Source organism: Erythranthe guttata, chromosome 6 (assembly GCF_056151865.1).
Source record: "Erythranthe guttata isolate IM_541 chromosome 6, IM_541, whole genome shotgun sequence".
NCBI lineage: Eukaryota > Viridiplantae > Streptophyta > Magnoliopsida > Lamiales > Phrymaceae > Erythranthe > Erythranthe guttata.
In genome coordinates this window covers 2343925-2368396 of record NC_142538.1, presented here as the reverse complement: position 1 = coordinate 2368396, position 24472 = coordinate 2343925, and the positions used below count along the sequence as shown (strand labels likewise).

General features: G+C 33.4%; 5 protein-coding genes across 5 annotated transcripts; 2 read left to right on the top strand and 3 right to left on the bottom strand.

Moving 5' to 3' along the window:
• Positions 1–3731: 3731 nt before the first annotated feature.
• Positions 3732–4749, bottom strand: LOC105977756 (ethylene-responsive transcription factor 2). Its single transcript, XM_013003124.2, has one exon. The coding sequence runs from the start codon at positions 4576–4578 to the stop codon at positions 3847–3849; it is 732 nt and encodes a 243-aa protein (XP_012858578.2). The 5' UTR covers positions 4579–4749; the 3' UTR covers positions 3732–3846.
• Positions 4750–9004: 4255 nt separating this feature from the next.
• Positions 9005–10457, top strand: LOC105977755 (ethylene-responsive transcription factor 5). The gene has a single exon (XM_013003123.2). The coding sequence runs from the start codon at positions 9268–9270 to the stop codon at positions 10189–10191; it is 924 nt and encodes a 307-aa protein (XP_012858577.2). The 5' UTR covers positions 9005–9267; the 3' UTR covers positions 10192–10457.
• A 4135-nt stretch (positions 10458–14592) lies between these two features.
• LOC105977757 (ethylene-responsive transcription factor) lies at positions 14593–15455 on the top strand. Its single transcript, XM_013003125.2, has one exon. It carries the CDS (start codon positions 14757–14759, stop codon positions 15417–15419), a length of 663 nt encoding a protein of 220 aa, XP_012858579.2. The 5' UTR covers positions 14593–14756; the 3' UTR covers positions 15420–15455.
• Positions 15456–16094: 639 nt separating this feature from the next.
• PFK4 (phosphofructokinase 4) lies at positions 16095–20796 on the bottom strand. Its single transcript, XM_013003208.2, has 14 exons — positions 20348–20796; positions 20202–20248; positions 20035–20074; positions 19894–19956; positions 19633–19770; positions 19017–19175; positions 18893–18946; positions 18748–18816; positions 18119–18248; positions 17974–18014; positions 17537–17761; positions 17374–17422; positions 16654–16808; positions 16095–16546 (listed from the first exon to the last, which is right to left on the bottom strand). Exons 1-14 carry the CDS (start codon positions 20630–20632, stop codon positions 16430–16432), a joined length of 1572 nt encoding a protein of 523 aa, XP_012858662.2. The 5' UTR covers positions 20633–20796; the 3' UTR covers positions 16095–16429.
• A 252-nt stretch (positions 20797–21048) lies between these two features.
• On the bottom strand, positions 21049–24452 carry LOC105977898 (alpha/beta-Hydrolases superfamily protein). Its single transcript, XM_013003291.2, has 10 exons — positions 23945–24452; positions 23582–23649; positions 22726–22796; positions 22409–22651; positions 22157–22320; positions 22003–22058; positions 21850–21902; positions 21647–21764; positions 21447–21544; positions 21049–21333 (listed from the first exon to the last, which is right to left on the bottom strand). Exons 1-10 carry the CDS (start codon positions 24094–24096, stop codon positions 21262–21264), a joined length of 1095 nt encoding a protein of 364 aa, XP_012858745.2. The 5' UTR covers positions 24097–24452; the 3' UTR covers positions 21049–21261.
• Positions 24453–24472: the final 20 nt, after the last annotated feature.

Here is a 24472-nt window from a genome sequence, read left to right as displayed (position 1 = left end):
AGAAAAAAACCACATTTCTCTCAAACCATTTTCCAACCGTGTTTCGTGCATGAGTATTTCGTATTCCCTAACACGAAATGGATAGAAGCATTTCGTGCAAAGAAGCACGAAATAGTGTTTTTTTACGATGTACGAAACCATAGTATTTTAGTTTTTTATGTATTTCGTGTAAATTTACACGAAATACAAGCTTGAATTTCGTGTAAATTTACAGGAAATGCAAGCTTGCATTTCGTGTAAATTTACAGGAAATGCAAGCTTGCATTTCGTGTAAATTTCCAGGAAATGCAACGTGAAATCACTATTTTTTTAATTACTCCATTTTTAACACTCAAATAAATACAAGAGAATAACAACAAACTTAAAATGAAATTCAAATACTAAATAAACTAAAATTCAAATGTAAATACAAATTAAAATAAACCTATATTTCGTAAGCTACGTACCATACTTTAATATAATAACGATATACACAAATCCATAAGACATTGCATAGTATTCATAACAAAAAATATATATTTGCAAAATCTACAACCAAACTACAAAAATTATATGGTTTACATGCTAAAATCAAAAAAAATTAATAGTAGCTTTTTTATAGTCGAAATAAACGGAATTGAATTTTTCTTTTCTTTATTAATTCTTTCTTGTTTTCTTTCATTATTGTAAATGTATTTATCAATAATTTTTTTTGTCGATTCAAGAAAGAGTTCCGTATTTATTTTGGGAATATTAATAATATATATAAATATATTTGTGTATATTTTTTCAATAAAAAATTGAAAAAAAAGGTAATTTACAGGCTATTTGAGCATTTCGTGTAAATTAACGTGAAACAACTATTTTTTTTTATTTTTTTTAATTATTTCATTTTTAACACTCAAATAAATACAAGAGAATAACAACAAACTTAAAATGAAATTCAAATACTAAGTAGACTGAAATTCAAATGTAAATACAAATCAAAATAAATATTTCGTAAACTACGGACCGTACTTTAATCGTGAGATTCTTGTTCTTGTTCCTGCATAACAAAAAATCGTATTAAATAACTTCATTTTTTTAAGGGATTTCACATTATTTAATACGATTTTTTTATGTAGGAACAAGAACAAGAATCTCACAATTTGATTCATAAGATTTAGGATTCGATTTGCTATAAAAACATATATTTTAAGAATAAAATTAAATTATGCTAAAATTATAGGTTTTGATTACAAACACTAGTTACATACGATCCTAAATCTTATAATAATAATAAGAATAATAATAATAATAATAATAATAATAATAATAATTACATTGATGAATATTACAAATTAAATGACCATAAATCATACACTTTTAATACTTAACTTTTTTCTTTATTTTTTTAAAGAAATTGGTCTGTTTACTATTAATTTTTTTTTATATTTTAGCATGTAAACCATATAATTTTTGTAGTTTGGTTGTAGATTTTGCAATATATATTTTTTGTTATGAATACTATGCAATGTCTTATGGATTTGTGTATATCGTTATTATATTAAAGTATGGCACGTAATTTACGAAATATAGGTTTATTTTAATTTGTATTTACATTTGAATTTTAGTTTATTTAGTATTTGAATTTCATTTTAAGTTTGTTGTTATTCTCTTGTATTTATTTGAGTGTTAAAAATGGAGTAATTAAAAAAAATAGTGATTTCACGTTGCATTTCCTGGAAATTTACACGAAATGCAAGCTTGCATTTCCTATAAATTTACACGAAATGCAAGCTTGCATTTCCTGTAAATTTACACGAAATGCAAGCTTGTATTTCACGTAAATTTACACGAAATGCAAGCTTGCATTTCGTGTAAATTTACACGAAATAATACAAAATTCTGAAAAATAAAGCGTTTCGTGTTGTATTGCACGAAATGGAGTGTTTCATTTCGTGCAACAGAACACGAAATTCATAAAAATGTCGAAAATCGACAAAAAACACATTTTTTAATCTCAAAATCGATTTAGGTTTCATACTTCTTGATAATTATTGTGTTCTAAATGATACTATCGGACAAATTTGACGATTTGGTAAGTTTTAAAATTCGGAGGTTGAGAGGATTTCGAAAAATGTTAAAGGGTTTTTTGACAAATGAATTATTTCGCACTGTAACCGGAAAAAATTGCACTATGAATAGTAAGCCCCTATATTTATTATGCATTCTTTGAATGGATGCTCAATATAAATATTTAAAAAAAAATTGTTCAACCCACTAATATGTGCTTAGAGACTCAAAACAAGGGGGAAAAATAAGGGAGTGATTTTAAAGACCAATAATAATATTTATATTTATTGTCCATCTTTTCCATAGACTTTGGGCAGTTGAATTATGGAGGTCAATGTACAATTTTTCCACCAAGTGTAAAGATTAAGGAAACATTGAGAAAATTATGGCACCGTCGACTAATAAATAACAGTTCACCAGAAAATGCAATTTGAAAATCGGAACATAATTTTCGAATTTCACACAATCAAATTTCCGGGGTACAATGTTTTCGTTTTGAATTTCGATTCAATTTCCATTACTTTTTTTTTTTTTTTCAAAAATCACACTTTAATTACGATTTTGAAACAAGTTTGTTCCTTCTACACAAATTCTTATTTTTTATTTACTATTTTTTTTTCTACGGTGTGGAAATTTTGTCATTTCTACCATTTGAAAATTATACCACAGTTTAAATGTAAGGAAACTTTGAAAAATAAACAATAAAATAAAAGTACTTTGAAGTCTTCTGCATTAACCTTTTTTGATAAATGCTAATAACTTAAAATATAGAGATGTTTGTTGACTTTCATTGTTAGTGAAATATATATGAAAGAAAGCGATATATATCGATGGAAAATTTCTACCATATCGTTTCACACAAGGTGTGAACTTTTTGATAAATAATATTCCATTTTACTAAGACTTCAGATATTTCTTTGGACTTGACTTTACACCTTAAACCAACTATATTCTTGTTCGTATTTTCAAACAAATATTGGTTTATTGAAATGCTACATTTGGTCATATATATCGGGTGATTTTTAACAATTTTTATAGTTAAATAATCACTTAATAAACACACATACACATGGATGTGTGTCATTAGATACAAATCAACGGTTAATAATCACTTGATGCATTTACTGACACTAGCATCAAAAAAATCTCAACTACTGACCAAACATAGTATTTGTCTTGATTGAAAATATGAAATTTAGAGAGAATTCTTTTTAAAATATCAATTTTAGAGAAAAGACTAATGAAATTTTAACAATTATGCAAGCTCTATAATTAACTATATACATGTTATGTGTTAATGAGGTGAATTATTTGATATTTATATTTCCCATAATACCGATAGGTCAAATGGACATTTCAAGATAAATGGGCGTTGCCAAATCTATTAAATAGATTTGAGCAAAATTAGATAAATTTACTATTGAATGTGTTCAGGGTTTGTAATACCGTTTGCTCGACTTAACGACAGTTGACAAAATGATTCGAACTTTAATCATTTAACATAAGCTCAGCTAGACCATCTTTTGCGAGACTTACTCTTCAATATTCGTATCATAAACTTGTAACATCCGTTGGAAATTTTGATTTATCTAATCAAAAAATGCTTAATTGCTCTTTTTTTTTTTTTTTTGTTGTAATGTATTTTAAATATTGAACCGTGGAAATATTCATATTTTTTTTTCACACACCACACACAATTTACACGTACGCATTTGATTTCAGTTCGCATTTTAGCCCACTAGAAGCGTGGGGGCAAAATTTCAGTTTAATATACACATCCAAACAGGCCATATTGCAATTCCAGCTCATATTTTAAGCCACCACTAACTGCGCGCCAAGTGGCAATGACGTCATTTGGCACTCAACTTGATAGCCGAAAGTAGATTGGCTATCTACTTCCAGCTCGGCTCCATCAGCCGTCTCTTCTCTCTTCACCCGCTTCGGTGAGCCGCCACTATCTGAGCCGGATGTAAGAGCCGATACTGTTGAACCAGAAGTCTCTGGTGACCGCCTCTTAGCCGTAATTCTCACCGGCTCCGGCTCATTCAAGCCGATCTTATGCGGGAAATTTAACAAAGCCTTCGAGCCGCGCATCCTGAAAGCGGCTCTATCGTAAGCCAAAGCCGCTTCCTCAGCTGTTTCGTAAGTCCCGAGCCACACTCTCGCCCCGTTTTTAGCCGGATCTCTTATCTCAGCAGCGAACTTCCCCCACGGCCGTTGCCTCACTCCTCTGTAGTGCCTCCCTTTAGGCCTCGCCGCCGCCGCAGTCGCCGGCGGAGAAACCACAACGTATTCCGTTCTCACCGCAGCAGCCAAGCCCATATCTCTTGGCTCGGCTTTAACGTTGTTAAACGGCGTCCATCCGTCGGTAACGGCGTCACGAAGGAGGCCGTAAATGACCATGTCTTCAGAGTCGTCAACTTTTAACGGCAGGTCACCCCAGGTCTCCGTTAAACAAGGCATGAGGCTGCTGAAACTGTAGCTCCGGCAGTACACCGGCGGTAAATCCACCGGCGCTAACTCACTATAATTTGGCTGGTACATAATAATATGGTGTTTTGATTAGTACTGCGAAAGAGAGAATTCTAGAGAGAGAGAGAAGATTTTTCTGAATTTTTGAACAAACAGAAGGTTTGGGGTTTATATTGTAGAGAGAGAAAGTGGAGAGAGAAGGGTGGAAGAAGGTGCAATGCACCCATGGGAAATATAATTGGGTAAATTAATCAATTAAAGAATTACGATAATGTATTTTATTTTGCAATGTGATTTTATCTCGATGAGTTTGGTTTCTTGGAAAGCACCATAAGAGAAAATAATAATCACAAGTGGAGCAACTTGTTCGATCATGGATTACATCACGTGGTTAATTGGAGTTTTTTAATTTATGGATAAGAAGTGCTGACGTCAAAATTTGTGATGTCACGCATTCATCATTCTAAATGAAAGAATTTGCAATCCATGAATTTGCATTATTGGCACTATGAATATATATTCTACCAGCATTGCATATTAGTGCTAATCAATTGATCCAGGTTTAAATTTCATCGTCGACGGTTGTTAGGTGGAATTTGTTACACACAATTAACTTAGTGTGGTTTACGATTTTCGTATAATTTGTAAGCAATTTTATACAAAAATGTAGATTTAATCAGTATACATATATAATTGGTTAAGGATTCCATCATCATAATAAATTATAAAAAAAAAAAAAAAAACACGACCACGTTTTCATAATATTTTCCCAAATATATTTTGTGTATACTATAAAATCTACAAGGTATATATTAATTTTATATTTAGTCCAAGTCCAAGTCCAATTTCCAACAGAAAGTTGGAAAAATTCTGGGCCGAAGATACAATGAACTTAAATGGCTGCAATTTTTCGATTTTTCCTCTCATTAAAATAATAAAATTAAAAAGAAAATGCATTGTTGCATAAACTGATTCATTATTGCTATATAAAAAATTAATTGATAAAATGGCACAATTTAAAATAAATGATATCATAATTTCGTCGACATGATGGTAGGAAAAATCGAATTGCATGAAAAAAAAAATCTAAAAGGGAGAATTCTTTAATTTAAAGCTGGAGACCAGCACAATAAAAAAAAAATATATAAAGTAGAGATTTGAGCATAATCATGAAAAGATACGCAAATTGATTACAATTAATATTCTAATTACTAATTATTATAAATATTTCATAGTTTATTAAAAATGTCAGCCGAAAAGCAGAAATAAAGTGGAACTCAATGCTGAATTGAACTCTATTGTTACATATACGTAGACAATTATAATGATGAGAATTAATTTAATTATATTGCTAACTATAATTGCAAAAGTGCAAAATAGTAGAGAGTATGTGTGTTGTGATGCGAATATATATAGGATCAAAATAGTGTTATTATTTAGCTTTTTATTATTTAGTTTTTTTAATATATTCTTTCATATATTAATTTATTTTTCATTAATTATATACACAAAACAAATTTAACATTAACATACAACCACCCTCAATGATTATAAAGTCGTGTGATCACAATCCACCAAAATGTAATATAATTTAGTAGATATTATTTAGTTATGTGCAAAACAAAATACAGCTATTATTTATTATTATTTTTTTCTTTTTGATAGGAAAGCTATTATTTATTATTAATTACTATTCAAAAAGAAAAAAATATTAATTCTTGAGTGGGGGTGGGTAGGAGGGGGGTGGGGGCTAAAATTAGATACATCCCCCAAACATATAAATTGAATTTGTTGGACCCTTAGAAAAAAACAAGAAGACAACAACTTGATCATAGAAAGTGACTACCTTTGATACAAGTTGATACTATGCAAAATCAAGTTGGCACAATTTTAATTTAATTATTTTATTAAAAAAAATTCATTATTTGTTGAAAAGTAGGTGTTTTATTTTATTTTACATGGATTAAATAAAAGTCAAGATATAAATGGTCCAATGGTCTTCTCACGTGCAACTCTTTTATTTATTACAACAATTCAATTCTATGGTTGTTCCTTCTCTCTTGAATAATAATAATAATAAAAAAAAAACTAAACTAATCTTGGACTGAATATTTAAAATATTTATATTGTTAATTTTTTGATTTAAAAATTAAATATTAAATATATTTCTACAATATTTATAAATCACCTATGATGCATTAGTTCTAATATTTAATTTACAATAAAATTTCAGGACCACATAATTATATATTTTTTGGACAACAACATTAATTAAAAAAAAATACATGCACACAAAAATTAAAAGAAGATTGAAGTGACTGGTGACGTATGCTCCATCCTTGATGACGCAATAATCATATCATTAAATATATATTAAAAAATGTAAATTATATTAATCCATTAGCGTGTAAAATCATATATATATTTTAACTGCTGCGTGGAGTGTGAACTTAGAATTAAGCACAAGCCAAGAAAATCAACCTGGAGATTTTAATTTGGTGTTCACATGCTAAAGTTAACCTTAATTATAATGGAGCAGGTCTACAGACACAATTAATTTATTAATTAAGAAGACCGCTGTCTAATATGTCTAAATTAATTAATAAATGATGGGTCAGTTTAGCACGATTGGGTCAAGTTTTCAAGACGAAATAAAGTGAGCTATGAAAATTAAAAGGATTTAAGGGGCTGAACGTCCATTATTAGAGGTTATAAGCAGTATAGAGCTCGTTACTAGAAAAAGAGAAAACCTCGATATTAGAAAGGGCGCCGAAAGAAGAGTTTGCCAGGGAAATGAATCTTCTGAGAAAAGAGTTTGGTAGTTGGCGAGCTGGCGTTGGAAGAGCATGACGTTGGATTTTCATACCATAGATAGATTATGAAAGTAAACCGATCGATGTGAATCTCGACCTAATTAACGCGAGTTAAAATAGGAAACAATTAGAAATGTTTTCTCATATAAAATCCTTGTAATAAATCTGATTAAGACCATGTTGACTCAACAATGAAATTATAAGACTTTTATACTATTTTTCAAACTCTTATTTCTCTCTCTACCTCTTTAGATTTATATTTTTTAGGAGTGTGCGCGGGCCATAAACCCGTGAGTTCTATAAAACTCCGCCCTCGTTCCGTCAAACAACGGTTCTTGATTTTGAAGAACAAAATTACTTGTAGGTTTTCAACGGGTTTACGATAGGCGGGTCCATGGCGGGTTTGTAGTAAGACCCAACTTTTACGGGTCGAAACTCGTTATCGTCTAAACCATTTTTTATATGATTTATAAGTTTTACGGGAGAATAATTAGAAACTAAAATGAATAACCTAAAATCTTAAATTGAAACCAAACATAAATAATGTAAATGTCAAGAGTAAATAAAAATTAATACAAGTCTTAACCATAAAATCCATTATAAAACTAAAAATAACTAATTCAGAACTTAAAAGACAAAATTTAAATAAAATAAATATAGCATTTTCAACTATAACTAAAGTTATTCAGCTCCATTCAACACCATTTTCTTCCTTTTTTTTTTTGCCGTGTGTTGATTGTTATATATATATATATATATATATATATATATATATATATATATATATATATATATATATATATATATATATATATATATATATATATATATTTTTCCCTACGTTTTCTTAGAGATTTTCATAATCTTTATAGGAATTACTTCCACAATTATAGTTTAGTTTATTTATGTATTTGATATACTAGAGATACTTTATTTATTCATTAATATTATTAATTTATTATACTATACAGTATAAACAAAACGACGTCGTTTTGTATGGCGGGGCGGGACGGGTTTCACGAGTATTAAAAAAAATTGAACCCGTCTTAGACCCAAGCCCACGGGTCTTCACCATTTTAGGACCCAATGTTATGGATGGATCTATCCGTCCGGTCTCAAGGGGGCGGTTTTTCACGGGTTTGACGGGTATAGCGGGTTGATTGGTCTGACTTGCTCACCCCTTATATTTTTCGTTCGTCGAATTCATCTTCTCCAACGAAAGACCGGCGCTCAGCAAAATTTTCCTGCGTTCAAAATAGTCGGGCTTTGGTAGAAAGTCTTGAGGGTGTAGATTTTACAACGTCAATATAAAATATTATTATGTGATATAATACAAAAGAACATAAAAGGCCTCAATATTAGTAGAAAACTATAAGTTTTTTTTCTTCTATATTGTGTTAGGTCAAACTTGAATTCAATAATATCGTAAAGTAATAAAATCGGATTCACTCCCATTTTGAATAAGCCTCTAGTTTCTTACAAGAAAAATGTCCCAATTCATAAACTCAACCCTAAATCAGTTCACTGAAAACTTGCTTTAATTAAATAGTACTAATATAGTATTAAAACTACCATTTAGTATATTTAGTATTCAAAAAAAAAAAAAAAAAAAAAACCAACTAATTAAATAAAAAGTAATTAAAAAATAAGGCACGTAAATGGAAGCAACATGGAAATGGGGGTATTGTTGGAAAAAGACAAATCCCAACCTCACCACTTTTGTACTAACACGAATTCCACTCTTCCCCCTTTTGGATAAATCTCTCTCTCTCTCTACTTTCTCTCTCTTACATCCGATGCTTCTTCTCTCCTCCAACGAACCCTCCTACGAAGTACCCCACCCACCCTCTGTAAATCAAAAAATTCCACACCATATATAGCAAACCCTAATCACTTCTTGTTTTCCACTCAAAGGAAAAAAAACACATCAAACAATTCAAAGGGAAAAATGGGTTCACCTGATGAAAGTTCAGCTCTGGAAATCATACGCCAACATCTTCTTGATGATTTTGCTTTCATGGAGAACTACTGTTCTTCCGACTCCCAGATTTCAAGAACTTCCAGCAGCTGCAGTTCTGTTCTTTCTGAACTCACAAACACCTCTGTTAATAATATTGAACAAACAACCACCTCTGTTTTCGATCCGGCTGCTTTCACCTTTTCTACTACCGCCGCCGCCGCCGCCGTTGGATTTCCCGGCTTCTTCGGCTCAAAAGTCGAGCATCATGAGCTGTACTTGGATTTCGAAACGAAGCCGCAGATTGCGAAGCAGAAGCCTTCGCTGAACATAGCAATACCTAAATTGGGCGAGAAGGGAGTGGAGTGCGGTGGGGTTAATAATCATGCAGGCAAGGTGTTTGATGAAAGTTCTGTTGACCAGAGGCATTATAGAGGCGTTAGGCAGCGGCCGTGGGGGAAGTTCGCGGCGGAGATACGCGATCCCAACCGGAAGGGGACCCGGGTTTGGCTCGGGACGTTCGACACCGCCGTGGAGGCGGCTAAAGCCTACGACAGGGCGGCGTTCAAGCTGAGGGGAAGCAAGGCGATACTGAATTTCCCACTTGATATTGAGAATTTCAACCCGTCGGCGGCGGAGCTTCCGAATGAAGCGGCGCCGGCGGCGATTGTTCGCCGGAAAAGGGGGAGGGAGAACGAGATTGAAGAAAAGGAAAAGAAAGAAGTTAAGACTAATAAGAGATCAGCAGAAGAGATCCCGGAAGTCAAAACGGAGGTCGGGGAATCAACGGCGGCGACGGCAGGGCCGTTAACGCCGTCAAGCTGGACGCCCGTTTGGGGCTTTGGAGATGAGATGGGGATTTTTGAGGTGCCGCCGTTGTCGCCGTTATCTAACGTCCAATTCTGCCTCAGCTGATGGTTGTTTGAAATTGGGACCCGCGGTGGAAAATTAGTTACTGGATCAAATGCACCTGACGACAAAAAGTCTGGGGTGATTTAGGAGAATATAAGAAAGTTTCGGGGTCGAAAGTGGAATAGTGACTGTTTTGGATTGCGATTATAATATAAAGAAAAATGTAAATATAGATGAAATAGTGCGAGATTTGTTTTATTTGTTACATTTATTTATTTATTTATTCCTTTGTATGATGCGAAAGTAACAAATTTTGTTATTATTCAAAATCTTACGTCTCTTTTTGTATTTTTTTCTTTTGTCAAAGTAGGGTTAGTTAGGATTTAAACTAGGTCATTTTTCTCATGGCATCGTGTCGATCGAAAAGACGCCACTAATTTTTTTTTCTTCTAAAACAATAAAAAAATTAAATGAGTTATGCTCGATTTAGAAATTATTGACAAATAAAATCGAATATGAATAGTTAGAGGTCAGTAGGTCGAATTTCTCACACATGATTAGTCTAATACGAGTTACCTCTCCCGTACAATTCGCAAACAATTATACGAGGTAATATGTTTACCCCATACATCGATATGACTATATATATGATCTAGAAACTAAATAAATACATGGGCGCAATTATTAGAGTGGTTTGAGCATTAGAAAATTTAATGCAAGTATATATCACTAATTAAGGAGTTGTTTCAATATACATAATTAGTCTAGACGGTCCCATATTTCTTTTCTTTAAAATAAAATTAAGAAAGCAATCGACACAAAAAAGAACATACAGTGAAACGATGTGTGACGATAACTTATTTCAAGAATCTCGTCACATATATATATATAACAAGGAACTTTTTTTTGTTTAATCATAAAATTAATAAATTATGATACTAATTATTAAATGAGTGGCCAAAATATGGAATATGCCCTGGATTTATATATAGAAAATGATACAAAACTAAATAGGCCAAATGAAATGAAACCAGTGGGTCGAGCTACTTGTAAGCTGAGCTGGTTTGATGGGTTTAATTAATTAATTATGCAACAAATTAAATAATAATTTAATTCATATATCTTAGAAGTGAGTACGTGGTCCATCAATTTATAAATTATAATAATGAAGTGGGCTCGATTATTAATTGCTGGACCAATGCCGCAGCCACTAAAGACAAAACTATTAGTTCCTCGAAAGGTCACATATTCAATAATATATATATTTTTTTTCTCTCCATTTTTTGGTATCCAGGTGAATTTTAACTTAATTAAAATCATATATTAATTCGCAGCCTTACAATTATTCACATCAGTTGCATTCTGGTGGCTTGATAAATTATATGATCTATATTAATTACTATGGCTTAGCTCAAATGGTAAATATTGCATTAAAATTGTCGAGTTGTGATTAGATATGCTCGTTTGCACAAATCTTAAGAATCTCAATAAATATGTGTTTGATTTTAGAAAAATATATATATATTGTTGGACGAAATTATCGTTTACTAATTAATGCAAAGATGAGTTCACAGTGATAAAATTGAAAAATAAGTAATTAATTCAAATTAAAATTAAAATTCCAAAATGACAAATAATATAAAACAAAAAAATTATCAAAAAATGACAGATATTTTGAAACAAATAGAATAATATTATAGAACAAATTCGGCTGGAATCACATTTGATTCAATTGATTTGAATTTTGTTGAATTTTGTCGTGTCATCGTTAATTTTTTAGATGAATCTCTGAAAAAATCGGCATTAATTATGAAAATTTCTTTTTTTCGGCTAAGAATGAAATTTTGACTTTTTTGTAACGAAGTAAGAAAAACAGGTTTGACGGTCTTAAATGGTTTTGACATAAGAGTTCCGATTGATTTTAACAGCTTTGTTTAATAATATTTATTTTTGTTACGTCGTTTGAAATTAAAGATTTAATAATGTATGCATGTATATCTTCTGTGAACGTTGTCGTGTATCTCCTCGTACACGTGTCACCCACAGCTTTGCTTCTAAATATTTTTTTCTTTTTCATTTTAGATAGAAAATTATAGTTGAAGAGAAAGAGTGGAGTAATTAATTAGTTTCATACTAAACTTTTTTTTTTTTTTTTTTTTTTTTATCGAATATATGATTATCCTCCCGGCTCGAAACATATATGAAACATACAGAAGAAGAATTTAGGGTTTAGATCGAGTTAATGTTGTTTATATGTGTCTTAACTCTTAACAGTCTTTACTCTGATCTTCTCGTATAAGTAGGATTCAAGTCAATGGCAGCCGATGAAGAATAATTGAGGCAATGTAGTTACGTTACTAGAAGCTTCATCTACAACTATTTGAGTTTTTCTTTACTAGCTAACAGCAGCCAGCAGCCATTCTGTCCATATTGATTCATGTATGTTACTAAAACTGTTTTTCTTCGGCCGAATCCGACAAATTATAATAATATTGTTTTCAAAAACAAGAATGTCGATTTAGAGGGTGTTTGGCTAAGCTTATTTGATATTCTAGACTGTTAATAAGTTTTCGTATCTAATAAGATGTTTTAAGAGTTGATAAACTATTACATCTTATTTTTATGTTAGTGTTTGGATAATGAGTTTATTTCCTATTTTTAATTATTATAAGATCTTAAATATAAGATATTTTCTTTAAAATTTACCAAACATTTTGGGAGAATTTATAATTTCTAAAAACATCTTATAAGCTCTTTTTAACCTCTTTTAAGCTTAGCCAAACACCTTCTTAATAACTTATTAGTTAGTTAAAAAGTCCTTATAATCAGGACTCGTTTGCTTCCATATATCTGATTACATAGGATAAGATGAGATTGGATTAATATCCCACAGTCCTTTAATTAACAAAATTAATATATGAGTAAAAAACAGTTTGCCCCCCTAAACTATGACCCGTTTTGCGCTTTGCCCCACAAACAATTTTTTTTGCACGTTTTTACCTAAACTTCTTTTTTTTGTTGCACGGTACCCAAAAGGTGGTATTTTCCGGCAAATGTGACCGGAATCTCACGCACGTGCCAATCACGCGAGATTTGGAGGGGCAAATTTGTCCTTTTACTTTTATTCATGTCTGACTTCAATTTTTTCTCTTCTCTTCCATTTTGGTCTTCTTCTCCAACTCTCTGGTTCAAATCATGGCAGCTTCTTTCCATCTCCAAAGCTGTTTTGTGCACCAATTTCTAGGCCAAACAAATTTCAATTCCCACCAATCATAAATCATCTCGACATTCTCCAAACACACACTAAAGGTATTATTGCCACAGCAAATGCAACCCCTACTAAATGCTTGGGATGGTTTGGGGAGGGTGGTGGGCGACGGAAAGAAGAAGATGATACTTTTTTTTTTTTTTTTAAATTTATTTTGTTTTTATTTTTTTAATTATGAATTCATAGTTAATATATAGAATATAAGTGGAGTGATGAATTTACCCCTGCAAATATCACGTGCAACGCATGTGTTTTAACATTCCGATCAAAATTGCCGGAAACTTAAGTTTATGGGACACCGTACAACAAATTAACGAGTTCAGGTAAAAACGTGCGAATTTTTTTTGTTTAGGGGGCAAAGTGTAAAACGGCCCATAGTTTAGGGGGCAAACTGTTTTTTACTCTTAATATATTATTTTAAGGATAGAATTGTCTTTTCCAATTTTAATCACTAATCGCATGGAGAATGGGTGCTACTAATTAAACCAAATAATAACATTTAATTATGGACTTTATATCTAGTAGCACACTTGATTAAACACGAATCTTGTCAACCAAACATCTTATTAATCTCTACTATTCAGTTAATAGAGCTTAACAACACGAAACAAACTAGGGTCAGAAATATATACATTGAACAAACGCATAAATGTTGATTGTCTGCTCGTTTTTGATCGCCCTTATTAAAAACATGGGCCTATTAAAAAAAGAATCTTTTTACTGTAGATGAACCTGAGAGCCTAAATCGATTTTTTAAATTTTTTTGTTTTTGAATAATAAAAAAATAAAAATCTAAGCCACCGGTCCCATATGCCTCCCACTTGATAAAAGAGAATAATTTTTATTATTTTAATTGTTTCATATATCTCCCACTAATTAATGACGTCATAAATAAATTTTGTTTATTAATCGTTTAAATAGCTTAATTAATTGTAGTTACAGCTAATTAATTATGTTTATGTAGTTTACAAGTGGAATATGTTGTTGTGAGTTTATTTACCGCTGGCCATAGCATAAATATCCATATATAAATTAACCTTAAAAACTGAAAACCTGTGATCAATTATGATATTCACAACTACAAGACACACATTTTTATTATTTCCCCACTAATTATATCTCATATATATCCCATCAAATAGTAATTAATAAATAATAAATAATAAATAAATAAATTATATCTGATATACTGTGCATGAAACTGCTGTGTGTGTATATATATGTTTATATGAAGCTACACTTTCTCTTCTTCACTAAACCATATTAAAGAAACAATCTCTTCTACTCTCTCTCTCTCTCTCTCTCTCTCTCTACATATATATACACATATACATACATACATATATATTTGTGAGTAGTGATGATGGCAAACCCTGGTGAGTGCCTAACGTTGGAGCTAATACGGCAACACCTCCTCGAAGAATTCACTTCCACGGAATCTTTCTTAGACAGCCTTAATCTTTGTTTCTCAGATGTGTTTTCCGACAACCCGGTTTGTACGGCCGGTGAAACCGGCTCCCCTTCATCCTCATATTCCGACCCAAATCAACCCGGTTTACTATTACAACCCGCCGTTTCAGTTGACCCGGATTTCCAACCCGATTTTTTCGAGGTTGAAATGAAACCCCAAACGATCAGCACCATCACCTGCTCATCGGAAGACAATCGTACTCCCGCAAAACCCGTGAAACCCGAACCGGAATACGGGTTTACATTCGGGTCGGATCCTAATACTGTATCCGTTGCAAGAGGGGGGAGGAATTACAGGGGGGTGAGAAGGAGGCCGTGGGGTAAATATGCTGCGGAGATACGGGACCCGGTTCGGAAGGGAAGCCGGGTCTGGCTTGGTACTTATGACAACGATGTTGATGCAGCTAGGGCTTATGACTGCGCCGCCTTCAAGATGAGGGGATCCAAAGCCATTCTCAACTTTCCCATGGACGCCGGTAAATCTGGGCCGCCGGTCGGCTCCGGCCGGAAGAGGAGGAGAACGGAGAAAAGTCAAGGGTTGACTGTGTTATAAGACTTAAAACCTCAGATAATTAATACGTTCTATATATATATAATATAATATATATATATATATATATATATATATTAGTTACATACATCATCACTTTGTTTCATGTGATTGTGATGCGGATCATTTTCATGGAGAAAACAAGAACATGAATACGAGTGTTTTGTCTAGAAATACAATAATGTAAGTAGTGCATAATTAGTTGATATACAAGTGAGTTAAATTTGATTAAAATATCAAATTTAATATTAATCTACGAGAGCCCGGATTTAAGATTTTAATTAATTAACGGCAAATTAAGGTCACTGCTAAGGTAATGTAAAATTACGAAAAAATTCTTCATGTTTGGTAATTACAATCATCCCATCAATTGTGTATTGTCTTACAAACTTACCAACTGGAGGAGTAACTTTTCATAAGAAAATACATAGTTGAAAGAGGTAATTGTAATTACCCAAATATGATGGGTTTTTTTTTTTTTTTTAATTTAACCTTACCTCCATAGGTTGACCGTAATTTGCCCATTAATTAATTACGAACGATCAATCAGTATGAACGAATGGAGTGTCGTCGACATCCAATTCAGCTTATTGGATCGCCGGTCGCATCGAACGTCAATATTTGACATAGATGATGCATCAATTAAAAATTGAATGTTACAAAAGTATTACCACATCCTGTTGAATTGTGAATACATTAATCTATATTGGAATGTAAGTTCACACTTGCGTCGTCTCTCGAAAAAGAAGTATGTCGCTAATAAACAAATCAAATAGAAGACTACTTGCGGACTTTAGTTGCAAGTAGTGACACTTTACAGAACTAATTAGTTGCATTTTTAAAGATTAATGAAGATACAGATAGAAAGCACTGCTACTTTTGTTTTCTACTTTTTTTCTAATAATAATTGAAAGCATCAATATGCAACCAAATACCTTTTTTCTGTTGGCTGGGGAACCGATGAATTCGTTGAATTTTATATAGAAGTAAACGTGTTGTTGCTGGTCATCTTATTAACTCTTTTCCTGCACAACCTCGGAATTTAGAAAACTAGGTTGGTTCGTGGATGCAAGAAGCCGGGCCCACATCCTGTCTGTTAATTTCACTGTGTTTTGAGCCTCCGTTACTCGCTGAAAATGCAAACGACACAAGTAACTGTAAATGTCTATACATACATTTAATTAGATTTTGATGAAGGCAATAATTATATAGCCAGAGGAGAAAAGGAAGAGCTTACGCTGATTGGGATATAGGCATGTCTGCTATTGACAGGCCCAACGGTGAAGCCAGTAAATCCTGCCATGGCTCCATGAACAGCACTTTGAGCAAGAAGTGTGCAATAGATGTTGTCCGATGCATTACTCGGAACTGCTCGAATCATGTATGTAGGATCTGCAAAAACAATGCATGCATGCATCCAATCAGAAAAAAGAAGTTTGGAGAACAACAATAAATACTAATCAACCATAAAACTAAGTTGAGGGGCATCCATGAACATAAACTTGATTTAGAAAAATATTAGAAAATTACTACTTTCATACTCTGTACGAGCAGATTTCTAACGGCGAACAGAAAGGATCCGCAACTGATTCCAATTAGAATACTGCTTATAGTATGAGATAATAACAAGATAAAACGTACTGATTAAGAAGCTTGTTGCAAAATTTTACAGAATGAAACACAAGTTGTGTAAATTAAACTATTGGATCTCACTTGATGCTGCTGCTATCTTACAAGATCTCGTTAAGGTATTGATGCTGCTATCTTATCAATATTACAAACAATTATAATAAAGTTGGCAAAGGAGAATTTTGTCTAATTTTTTCACTCAGTTAAATATAATGAAAACAACCATCCCGCCAAAAAGCTGCAATGTACCCGATAATTTTCAAAAGTTTGCAAGTTATATGAGAAGGAGAACACATGGGGAAGAATAACACCCATTGATGTTTTATACCTATATATTTCATATTGATTCCCATCTTCCGGACTTTGGTGAAATGATCCTGGGAAGAAAACAAGTTTCTGAATTCAATAACGATGAAGAGATTTCTGAAAATTCAGCTCAATAGAGAAAGATGATGTGCAGACATATATGATGATGTCATTTTTCAGAGTACCTTAATCTTTTGTGTAAGCCAGAGGCCGACATCCAAAAGTAGCTTGTTCCCAGATGCATCTTTTTCATCGGCTGCATGCAAACTCTGAGCAACATATTCCTGCCCCGCACCTTCAGCCAACACAATCACAATATGCGAATTTTCTTTGAGCCTCTCTTCAATAAATTCAAACAGTCCACCTTGACCTTCTAAATAGAATGGAGACTCTGGTATTAAGCAACAATCCTGTTACAATCCAGAACCTCTTAGCAGACTTCCCAAGTGCGGTAACATATTTGAAACAGACACAAATTTTACAGCAAGATTCCCGATCGATAGAAAAGGTAACTACAAGGATCTAGAATATCTAAAAATACTAAATATACATAACAACAAATGATAAAGAAAGTTTTACGACCGAAACCAAACTATAAATTAAGGGACTTGATGTCTCTCACCACATCGCGACTTGCCAATGTTGCGTGCATAGCAATGAATCCTGCATAGAAAATACAATCTTCAGAAAAAAAAAATGGCAAATTAAACTAACAATTCAAAGAAGAACCATCAACTACTTCCACAAAATGTTACAGGTCTTTTTACCACTGTATCGGCCCATAAGCTTCACAATTCCAACTCCATTTTCTACGCTCTCTACTTCGACATGTGCGGCATTTATCGCTCTCTGTGCCTCCTCTACAGCTGTATCAAAGCCGAAGGATTTGTCTATGACCTATATAATCATCGCCACAAACAATAATAAACGTTAATCCTTCTAAAGATAAATCTTGTGAACTGAAGAAAATTAATCTGTTAAATAACCATTTTTGGACCAAAGTCAGGACTCGCAAAAATATATATACATCTACCACTCCTTAACATCCGAAAGAACTAGGAATTCTCATGCAAATATGGCAGTCTTGAACATTGAGGTCAATAAAATGACATAGAAAGGTTCAAAACTATGTTAATCATTAGCAAATTAACCCATAATCTAGTCCTTTCTTCTTCTGTATGCATATATAAAGAACTTCATCTAATGGAAGGTCCTTTTTTATTGAAGATATACATCAAACCTTTCTTAACCATTCTTCGATCAAGTAATTACAATCAGAATCCCATAATAGAAAAGATAAATCCAAGCACATTAAAGACAATAGAACATCATTACAACTGAAGATAAAATGAAGATCACCTAACATGGAGAGAGAGATCTTACTGGTGAAACTTACAGCAATATCATTATCAATTGTCTTGGGAATTCCAGCTACTGCCACTTTAAGCCCCCGCCTTTCCACTTCCTTAAATATTTTCAAACCATCATGTCAAACATATTTTAAAAACCATAAAAAGGCGGAAATAATTCTCAACAACCACCTTATAAATTTCAGCTGCACCTTTTTGAGTACCATCCCCTCCAATTATGTAAACCTGGCAATAGAAATATCTTCAAAGTATTCAGTTTAGTAAGAATATTGCACTGAGGAAAAATGATATTCACCTGGTTTATTCCTCGGTCCTGAATATTGTCAACTATCTTATTGGTATCATGACCTCCTCTTGAAGTTTGCAAGAATGTTCCACCACGCTTATGAATGTCATTCACAGATTTCGGCGTCAACTGGATGGTATTTTTCGAATAGAACCCTCTGTATCCTCCCTGAAAATTCTCATTATTGTGACTGTCGTATTCTATTCTTATGTGCAAAAACAACAACCTTCGTGTTCAAGAAAGTAATTTTCTCAAATACATTATTATGCATCAATAATGCTTAACCTTGCAGCTTGTAGTGGCTTAGGCACGATGATTCACAACGCAGAAGAAAAAAAAAAACAAGTAAAGAGGCAAGGTGGCCATGATTTGCGAAAAAGAAAAATAATGAACAACACCAATAAATATAATCCAATGGCATAAACAACCATGATACTAGTCAAAGGCTAACTTAATGTTCATGATATCCAACAGCAATGGGCAGGGCACTTTAAGGAATGTCATTGTAGTGAAATAAGAGCTTTGTGCCCCGATTAACGATAAAACTAAGTACATATCAATTCATAATTTCTTTGAAACCATTAAGTTCATGAGAGAAAATGAAAGAGCAAGTTACAAAACTAACCTGAATACCAAGGATTTCACCTACTCCATACATATCTTTCAAACCACAAACTATCTCGCGTATCACTGTATTTATTCCAGGGCATAAACCCCCACACGTCACGATACATGCACGCACTTCCTCCGGCTGAAAATACACCTACATTTTATGGACAAAAGCTTAAGACATGTATTTCTGCAGAGCAATTGATATGTTTGCCAATAATTAAAAGAACAAAAAATACCGTTATGTCACACAGTTCATTCTAAGCAATATATGTACCTTTGCGCGAGGCCCTGCACGCCGAAAATGTTTCCCCCTTGGACTGTCCTTCTGCACAACAATCTGAAACCAAAATAAAACCTTGTCAACTGACTAAATCTCAATAATACAGAATAACTTGCACATGAACAAGGCCTTTACCTTCTGTGCCACCACATCTTCAGGGCTAACAAATGTTCTCCTAGGACAGAAAAATGATATACCTCATTCAGTAAAGCATATAATTCATCAATAAAGCATAAATGATGCTTCTGGAAAATTTATAATAGAAAATACATAATTCTTTTGGACTCGAAATGCTGTATTACTTGACGATGGCATAAGCTTGGCTTTTCTTCAATGGATTTGGACACGCCTGAAACATAAACAAAAACAGACGAAATATTTAAAACTTTTAAAATTCCATATCATAAGGTATCCGATGAGACTTGAGAACAGTAAAATTGAAATGTACCGGTAAATCAGGGAGGAAATCGGTCAGGTGCGGAACGTCTTCGAGGATGAAATCGTCATTTTGCTCCTGGTTCGCAGTGATAGCGCCGTCGGTGGAGGCTTGAACTTTGATCAAACAGTTTTGCCGCCGAATCAACCGCCTTCTGACGGAGAACTGCTTTGTGGTGGCGAAATTGGTAAAACTAAGAGAAGAAATTGGGGTGAATTTTGAAATAAGAGAAGTCGAGGGAACGGAACTTCTCGAAAGAGAGAGCGATTGAGCTGCGGTGGTGAGAGAGATTTCCATGAGCTATGGAATTTTACGGAAGAGGAGGAGGATCTAAGTTCCGGCGAGCTTCTGCGACTTCGGATTACGGCGGCGATGCCGTTATGTACTTTTACGGTATAATTGCACGAAACCGTAACACGATCTGTTTCCTCGGAATCGTGTGTTTAAACTTTTTAAAAGTTGACCAGTCGCATTTTCTCTCTCTATATATACTTCCAGAACTATCACGAATAATTAATTAATTAATTAAAAATAATTGCTAAAAGCAATTTCAAAATTTATTAAAATCCATAAAACAAAAATCATTGTAAAATTATCACGGTATTATCAATTACCAAAAGCATATTAAGTGCAAGTATGAGATTTTGATTTTCAATATGTACATTGTAAAACAATACTCCAAGTTGGTAGAATCACATTAAATATAACAATAATTGATCCATCAAATATAACATTTCTATAATTAAACCGACGATACATTAACTGATTTACAGTGGAATTTTCTTATAGAAATGCAATAATCGGAATATTACGCGAATTGGCTTGCAAAGATGCAAAGAAGCCTGAAGCCTGCATAATTGAAATTTATAACCATCGTTCAAAGTACCAAATCGAATAAGAGAGAACATTATATATGTCTCGGTTTCTTATAAAAGAAAATGATCGATCATATGTTGTATAACGTCTATGCCGTCTGAATGCGTTGGATGGTCTTTGACCTGCATCATCATAAATTAAAAATAAAAAAAATAAAAAAAAAAGTCAATAATTTAAAAAAGTTTCGAGCACAGTAAATCCGAGAATCGAAGATAGGATTGTGCGTGAGCTGGACCTGAATAATACTGTGGGCAGCAAATTTTAACTTGCTAGTGTGGAAACTTATGTCCACTTTCTCCCATGACACACGAGAGAGTCCGTTCACCAGTTCCTCTGTCACGAAAAACCAACATTTTATTGACAAAAAACAATTTTGTAATTTAAGAATATGTTATTTTAGAAAAGACATTACAGGAAGAAAATAAAGTCACAAACCTTCGATCTCGTCTAAACCAGCGTTTTCTGTAGTAGGTTCCAATTGCTCCATGTCATACGCTTTGCACCGCTCTTCGTATACAACGTGTGGATATTTTTCGTCAACAGAATCTTCCCACTGTCGAAAAAATCAATTCATACAAAACACAAAACAAAAGGAGAAAAATAATCACAACGGCTTGGTGAAGATAAGATAATAATACCTTGGGCAGTTCACTATTGCGTCTAATTGATGATGTTCTCCACCCCACAATATCTATGCAATAATATGTTAGGGAATATGAAATAATCATAATACAAATAAAACAGGCCAATTAGCAATTAAAGAAAAAAAAAAGGTCGGAAATAGTGGATACGGTCATAGCCAACATTTGAATATGCCACCCTGCGTTCAAACGATCGTAAAGCAGACCTGCACAGATGAGTTGCAAATACTTTAATACGCCCTCATGTTATATATTTATATATATTCTGTATCTAAAGCTCGCCAGAGAAGAAAAGAATGCGTACAGAAAACAGCATTCTTCACCATCTTCCACCATGCGTTTTAGCAATGGAGGCTTTCCTTCGTCATTATCTGTAAGAAAAAGATGTCGCCCAGTTCTCCTAAATATCCAGTGAATTACATGACCAGCAAGTGTTTCAATAGCAGTTACCCCAAAAAGAAACGGTACCTGACAGATGGTTAAAAATCAATTAATATTTAATATACATCCAAAATCACTGAAAGTTTAAATACCATAAAACAATTTTCGAAGCTACCTGCTTTTTACCCCTGGAACCAAGATGTGGAGTGGCAACAGTGATGAAGTTAACAGGTTCGAGATCGGCTATTGTACCCTTAGACTCTTCAACAGAACCATTGGTCGATACTTGTTCTCCACTTCCTTTTTGTGGAGGTCTATATAATTTACCGATGCAATATCTTGTGACGAGCCCTCCTACGGAATGTGCAACAAAAGATATTTTCCTCAGAGAAGGCTTCCTTTTGATTACTTCAAGTACCTGAAATTGAGCTCCCAAGTGAGAACCAAATTATGCTGCAAAAATCCCACTTCAAAAAAAAAAAAACTATCAACCTCCTTAGCAAGTCGATCACCCATGACATCCACGCCATCCAATGTCAGTCCTGCCGCATTTCGCTCACTACCTATAGATTAAAAAATTAATTTAAACGGGCCAAAAAAGAGCATATAATGTAGCAAAGCAATAGAAACAGATACAGAAATTCAAGGTAATATATAGCTTTCCTGGAAAGCTAAATACAGAGACGGTATTTCCTTCAGCAAATACCATATTTCTTTGAGATCTATTGTAACAGTGTGTTCATCTAAATTAGTGAAAATTTAACTTGTTCATCAATGACAAACACAGGCAATTTGTATCCAAATCTCAGAGAACTGGAGTTGAAAAGTCAAAGGGCTTTACGAGTTTGTGCAATCCCCGCACTGAGATTTTCTTAAGCAGCTCAATATTAACTATGAACTAAAAACTATAAAATAATCTGGATCGGATCAAAGCAAGAACAAGAGAGAAACCAAAAACAGTACTTCCGAAACACTTGGACCCGCCAGTAGAGATAACAATACGAAACATTCTGAGGTAAATTCTCCAATGGCATCCATTTTTCTCCATCAGCAAAAACTAAGGAAATGCAGATTACAATTTCAGTGATGATCAAGAACAAACACCTTAAAAACATCAACATCATTGAAACGTCAGTTGGACTAACTAATTTCAATTAAATGCCATCAAACGCGAGGGTCAAAAACCACCTGGCAATTGGCATGACTGGGTATAACTTTTTAATGTGCAAAGCTTCGTATTTGATAAAACGAAGCTTCGAGAAATATATCAGTTGAATCGAGAGGTACATAAACATTGACGACAAAACTTACACAAGTAAACACTAAGTACAGAATGCACAAAACTTACAGTGAACAAAAACTTTATCCGGAATCTTCCGGACAAATTCCTCGGCGGCAAATTTCCAATTCGACGCACTGCAAAAACAGAATCATTGAGCAGAATCAAGATTAAAATCCTAAGATACCTTTTTCCATCATTCACAACAAACAATCCAAATTGCAAAAAGGAGGCTCAAAATTGGGCCACCGACAGTGAATTAACTGTTATCCTCATCATTAAATCCAAAAACAGAATCAAAATACTCAGAACAAATTAGCCAAAAACGATTCCAGCAGCAAAGAGTTCCAATCTCATACCCACAATTAATTGAATTATGCAAAAGCACAAACGCTAAAACATACTGATAAGCACACGCGCAGAGCAAATTACCTTCCGAGGATCCCGTGGACCATAACAACTAGATGATCGGCGGAAGAAGCATCGGATTCCTTAGAGCTGCACACATCCTCACCACCGTTCCCCGTTTCCGTCGACGAAACGCCGCCGTTTTCGGCAACCACCGTTTCCATTTCTGTTTCCATATTTCCTTCGGTTTCCCCTCAAATCAACAGATTTCGCATTCAATCAAAAATCAAAATTGAGATTAATCAAATAAATAAAAAGTCGCAAGCGAAGGTGAAAAGCTTGAATCGAAGTGGGTATATGGAAGATGGGTGAGAGTTTGATGGTGAAAGAACTTGAATAAGCGTGTGAAGACGTGACGTGGCGTGGCGTGGCGGTGGAAGTTGGAACTGCAATTCGTTTGCTTTTACGGTTCGTACAGTTATACCCAATTTTTTGCTCGGAGTTTTATTATTATGTATACGTTACTTCACAAATTCAATTGTTAATTAATAGGAAATTAAATTTATAAAATTTATTAAAAATCAATTAATTTATCCAACTTGAATATTTATC